At 41.8% G+C, this 6,373-nt stretch overlaps 1 protein-coding gene across 2 annotated transcripts in view; it reads left to right on the top strand.

Moving 5' to 3' along the window:
• Positions 1-1,969: 1,969 nt before the first annotated feature.
• The window catches only part of acss3 (acyl-CoA synthetase short chain family member 3), a 34,360-nt gene continuing 29,956 nt past the window's right edge, over positions 1,970-6,373 (top strand). For both annotated transcript variants that reach the window (XR_011078050.1, XM_068587115.1), the window contains exons 1-3: positions 1,970-2,511; positions 4,081-4,225; positions 4,801-4,989. Coding sequence is in view for 1 of the 2 variants with exons in the window: in XM_068587115.1 (XP_068443216.1) it covers positions 2,207-2,511; positions 4,081-4,225; positions 4,801-4,989 (639 nt within the window). In the remaining variant the exon portion in view is untranslated. The remainder of the gene's footprint in view (positions 2,512-4,080; positions 4,226-4,800; positions 4,990-6,373) is intronic.

Below are 6,373 nucleotides of genomic sequence, written 5' to 3'. Positions count from 1 at the left end.
TAGATTTGTCGACTCTGGTAATTTGCCACTGACTGTTTCTGAAGGGCAGCCCATTGATTCCGGCTTCAAAAAGAAGCACACAAATTACACCAAATCAGAGAAAAGGACAAGATGGTGGGAACTGGACAACAGTTTCTTTTCTTTTTTTTCGCTACTGCTCTCTCTCTCTGTGCCAGAGAGTATAACAATGATATGTATTCTGCCAATAGCATCTGCGCCATTATAAAAAAAGAGTTATGGCAGCGCCCGAGGGAGCAGTGATTTAGCGAGACCTTTCGGCCGGACAAATTACAGCCCGAGAAGAGAAAGGGAGGCATCTTTACTCTGCCAATGTTTGATTGTTAGACATGAATAATGCTTGTAATTGTCATGCTCTGTTGAATGTGATTTTAATCAATATTAGGTTCGAAAAAAAAAGAGGTTCATTCGCTCTAAAAAGCCACAGGATGAATGGATTTTAAGGAGACCTTCATCAATAATTCAGAATATGGAGGAAAAACACTAAACAATTGCACGCTGGCTAACAGTTACTGTTTTGTTCCCCCTGCAAACCACTGTGACAGATTTTGCTCGTCCAATTGCATTTAAATTCTCACATTTGGTGAGAAATAGTGCACCCGGTGGCTGCAAGGCGATCACAAAGAGTTTTCCTGGAAAGTGCACGGCGCTTCCAGAACCGCTCGATGGAAAACACCGCTCATGCATGCATAAATAGAAACAGATGACCTGAAATATCAGATGGATGAGTTACTCATCCTGGGGGCACCAGTGGGCAGGGGTCACGCCCAGGGGGGAGTCAGCTGGATTATGGGTATTTACCAGCAGCGATGGATGATGGCGGTGATGAAAAGAGAGGTGTGTGTGTGCAAACGCCATCAATCTGAGGGGACATGGAGCTGCTGCTGCTGCTGCTGGCTGTGTGGCGCACGCGATGAGACCAGAACAAGTGACTCAATTATGTTCCTAATTATCCTCAAAACAAGGCCCTTCATGCGTTCCCTGAGAGGTGGGCTATTTGGGTATTGATGCCACCCCGAGGACCCTGTGAGATTAATGCTGCAGCCAGCAAAACAAATATGTGCAATGTTCACGAGCAAATATCAATTATTTCTTCTTGTGTTGCACGGTAAAGTATACATGCCCCTCTGGCTGAAAAACTACCCTGAAAAACATTCTTGGGGATTATGTGGAGTTAAGAAACCCCCCCTCTCCCGAAACCCCATCTTTCACATATTTTTGAGCAGATATATTTGTATGTTGTTTGCACTAACAGCAGTTCAGAGGCCTTTCTTATTTACTGATTATCTGCCACTCGGATGTCGGCTACAACCAATTCAACTGCTGTGTAATCCTGACATGGTGTTTACAATCGCAAACAGCTGCTGTTGACAATTAAGGATATCAATAAGAAATATTCTCTTGCACTCAGCACGACTATATTTCATGTCATACAGATGCCACTCTTTATTTATGTAGTCATTTTCATACAAACATTTGTAATGCATTAAAGCCTCTAATATTTATTTGTGTCTCTTAAATAAAATGGCATGACATCCCTACATTATGCCACGTCGTGAATGGAATTAAAAGCTAATGCGTAAGTTGTCTTGAACACTGAACACACGCTCATCCGACAGTTATCGTAAAACAATAGACAGCTAAGACAGACGTCATATTTAATAGACGTCGCTTTGAAATGACGGCTCCCAAGTTGTTGTTAAAAAACAGGCTTCACTCTCTCGCCCCGCCCACCACGCCGCCCCCGGCGCGTGGTGGGCGTAACCAAGACGCAGGAGGAGAAGAGGCGCGGAAAAGGAATCGAGTATGTGTAAACTAGGAAGTGATAAAGGCCGCTATAGATAAGATAAATACTACTTGTCTCGTCTGCATCACACTTTGCCTGCATCACGATGCACATGCACGCACACAGCTCGCGTCACGTGTTGTCTGACCGTTTTGAAATGTGGCTCAAAAGCTCCTCGTGCGTCAACACAGTCAGTGCACAGTCCTTGTGGGTATTGTGAGCTTTTCTTTAGGACGCGTCTTTCCCCCTACGTGGCCCCAGGTTGGATTTAGAGTTGCTGGAGCGCTTTCTTCCCTGTCACATGCAGGAAAAACACCGGAAGCGAGAGAGCAACGTGTTGTGAAGTTTAGCTCTTTTTTTTGTGTGGTTTAGTTTAAATAACTAGCATACGTTACCCACGATATGCACTTCCAAATAAAACACTTGCTGCGCACGAACATCTGCGTCTCTTTTCCACTCGGGAGGACCGTCTCAGCGGCACAACAATGTGGCGCGAGACCAGCAGGATCACGCGCGTCTGCAGATATCAAGAAACATTTCGCCTCGCAGTGCTGCAGGAACTATGCGTCCGACTCTGCGTACAGCCGAGCCTTCGCCTCGGCGAGGGACGACCCCGAGACATTCTGGGGTGAGGTGGGACAGGATATTAACTGGTTTGAGCCCTGGAGCAAAACTTTGCACGTTGAGGATCCAGTGTTTCCAAACTGGTAGGTTTCAATGTCGCAATTTGGCGCAACGCGTCCCCCCCAGGTGTAGGCTATTAACATCAAAGGGAAACGATTTATGGCCGCTTTTAGAGCAATATCGATCTTGAAGTACTCTGAAGTTTGTGAGCTTGAGAAAAATAAAATAAGGTATTTCTTAAAATAATTTAAAGACTCTGAATTACTAACATTTCAATGAAAAAAAGTCACAATTTACCTATACTTGGTTTAGACACACCAGGGCAATCACATACTCTTTATAATGTCCTATGACAACATGATTTTAGAAGCGTGGTGTGCATAAATTAGGGCTTGTTTTTTGGGAATAAAAAACAAGCCCTAATTTCAATTAAAATGGTTGATAATTTGTGGTTCTGCAAAAATAAACATTTCTAACTTGAAAGAAAATGCAGGTTGTATGTTCTCCATGTTACTCAAAATATATATTTTTTAAAATGCACAAAATCATTACTACTTAAACTTAAATGTAATTTTTGATATAGTTTTTTAAATGTATATAATTTTCTATAAAAAGAAATACAAATATGCACACATTAGTATACAACATCAAGTAATGGAAAAAAGGATAATGAAACAAAATCAAACATTTTGGTGGTGAGTCCAACAACACTGTACGTCACTTCCAGCTGCCATCTTTGTTTGGCTCAAATTGAGGCTTCTTTTGTTTCATTTGGCAGCGGAGCTCTAGACAATGTTTGAAATGTCTTCAAAACTTGTAAGTGGAGAAATTAAGTTTTAAAAAATTTGTGTTATAATTCATATTGTGTAGTTACTGCTTGCTACTCGGGTAAGAGCTAACACTTGCTAACTTCAGAAAAGCCCCTAACCTCAATTTTCCAGTTTCTTAAAGTTTTTTAAATATCACATGGAAATATTTGAACAAATCTTTGATAAGAAAATATTGTAGTATATTTGTGATTTACTTTTTGTTTATGCTGTCAATGGAAGGTACTTTGTGCTCCCAGCTTGGAAAGTCCTTTCTACTATCACTACCATTAGCTTTAGCTAGATAAAGTTTTTTTTTATCAGTGAAACTTAACATGTGTGCACTTGCCTGATGTTTTTTGTCTGGAAAGCAAACATTAACATGCATATCTGCCCACATACACCTGCACTGAGAATAAAGTGGTATATTAGGTGGGTGGGATTGTCAATTACCATCTAGCGTGGTAAAAAAGAGTCAAAGCTGTCTGAATCAAGTACTGTTGTGTTAAAATGAAGTACACAGCTCTCCAGCTTCCAAAAACAGCGGACACCAGACGCCATCTGGTCCACCTGCTCGCTGCTCTTCATTCTTATGCACAGCACCAGAGTGGTTTGAAACTGTCGCGTTATCAACTGCATTGATTTCTGTGACGCTGGCAAAGGCAACAGACGGCACATCAAGTTGCGTTCCATTTTTAAGTAAAATTAATGTACACTACCATCCCAAAATACACTCAACAGTGTCGAGACATGCTGATTGATGTGGTGGCTTACATATATACTGCTTCAATTTGAGATGTTTGTACATCTTAGCTTGTTTGTTTGCATTATGTCGGTCTCTTTCAGGTTTGTTGGCGGGAAGTTGAACATGTGCTACAATGCTGTGGATCGTCATGTTGAAAGTGGCCGCGGAGAACAGCCGGCCATCATTTATGACAGTCCAGTGACGGGGACCAAACAGATCATCACTTTTAGGGAACTCCAGGACCAGGTAAATAGGATCGTTGGAGGCAGAAGTCACATGACTGAACCGCACAAAAAAAACTTTGTTAAAGCTTGACCTGGTGTGCTAGGATGTGTTGCAAAATGCCGTGACGATAAATACATTTTCCATCCTTCAACTGCGACAGTTGGCCAAATTTTTCTGTCGTTGCCGCTGGATTGAGCCAACTATAGCATGAAGGACAGGAAAACACAATAATAAAAAGAAAAGGAGGGATGTTATTAACTTAAATGATATTTGGGAAAACATTTCAGTTCAATTTAGACTCAAATGCATGCATATTGATCAAAATGTGCTTGCCCCAAGAGCAAAAACATACTTAATTTATTTGGATTTAATTGAATTTACAAAGAGATATCGAGTTGTCTTTCACTTGTCAGATTATGTCCAGTTCAAGGCGATTTGTAATGGACTTAAATTCACATTAATTACCCCATAACCATGCACCGAATGCTTAGAAGAAACCCAGATGCATTGTCTGTCTCACCATCAATTCCTTATATTTGTATGTTAGTTATAAGAGTGCAGTATGAACACCGTTGTGTGTCTGTGTCTTGCTCCAGGTGTCCAGGTTAGCAGGTGTCCTGGTGAAGAATGGTGTCCAGAAGGGAGACCTCGTGGTCATCTACATGCCCATGGTGCCGCAGGCCATGTTCACCATGTTGGCCTGTGCACGGATCGGTGCCCCTCACAGCCTCATCTTTGGCGGCTTCGCCTCCAAAGAGCTTTCCGTCCGCATCGATCACGCCAAGGTTAGAAAGTCTTGTTATTCACCGTGTGGCAGAGAGCTGTCTTTTCTAGAGCCATGGCAACAGGACAACACAGCCTTTTATTCATGCGATGTCGCTCCTCAGTAACTTGGCCGCTCAGTAGACACTGAGGACGAGCTGATGCGATGACTCCTATTATGTGCTTAAATCGAGCCGGAAAATAACATGGCTGCACCTAATACTTTTTTTCAATTCCTGTTTTCATGTGTCATTAGTAATGTGCACCCTGCAGCACATGCTCGAGAGGCCTGAGGTTTCTTTTGTTTTTTGTGTGTTTGTAAAATGAGTCATTTGACAGTGGAGAGCACTCGGCTTGCAACCAAACGATAAAGAATGATGTCAGTGCCACCTGCGCGTGGCTATTTTAATAGGGCGACAAGAATTAATGGACCGATCTGACATTTGGACAGGGACTGTTTGTGAAGATGATGTCGTCTGTGGACTGGTGTGTTCAAACAAAAGAATTACAGTAGTATAAACAGTGGTATTAAGTATCACCAGCTACTTGATCCAATGTGTAAACACTTATTGCACTCTCCAGGGGACGGTTTATGTTATTATTCTTGTAATTTTAATGATTCAATTACTTTCTGTCATTTGCAATTCAGCAGTAAAGCAGAGAAGAGGCAGATGAATGATCCTTGTTTAGCGCCACTGTAGACACTGTAGTACCTTATAATCATCACCAGGGGAAATAAGCTAATTACGGCTGAGTGTGTAACATTCAGGGGCCCTCTCCTTCAAACCATCATGCTTAAAAATCTAAAAAGTTGCAGGAAATATCACTGACTCTGTATGAACATCTCAGGTGTGTTGCAATCCTGCTATTTATTATGGAATCATAATCACACGCATGTCGATAAGGATGATGTGATCTGAATCTGACTCGACACTGGAGTGCCAGCGCCGCAGGCAACAGACTCTTAATACCCTCTTAAGAAATGCAGCAAAGCAAATATTCATGGCCGATATGATGAGAGTGCTAGATTCTGTTTCTACATCTTTAACGCAATCAAGAGCTCATCGGTCTCTGAAAACATGCGACTAAGCAGGTCGGGCTGCTCCAGTGCTCTAATTGCAGGATGATCAAAATAGTCAGTAATGAATCAAAGTAAGGTCAGCTGTGGCTCAGTGCTTCAGAGCAGGCCGCTGCTCCTAAAATGCTAAGAATGAGTTAAATGCAGAGGTCAAACATTAACTTGATACTAGTTTGAAATGCAGCTTTGCCAAAGTCCTTACACATGCAACCAATAATAATTAACAATTAGTTTCTTAATCACTTCATTGGCTCCCAGCACAATGCAGAATCACCTTCAAAATCCTGCTAAAGGTCTATCAAACTCTTTTTTTGGTTTGTCTCTTTAGT

The sequence above is a fragment of the Clinocottus analis genome, unplaced genomic scaffold (genome assembly GCF_023055335.1).
Source record: "Clinocottus analis isolate CAN_PGR_092001 unplaced genomic scaffold, fCliAna1.0.p SCAF_20, whole genome shotgun sequence".
NCBI classification, from domain to species: domain Eukaryota; kingdom Metazoa; phylum Chordata; class Actinopteri; order Perciformes; family Cottidae; genus Clinocottus; species Clinocottus analis.
The sequence above is the reverse complement of the archived record's forward strand: the minus strand, read 5'-3'. Positions and strand labels throughout refer to the sequence as shown.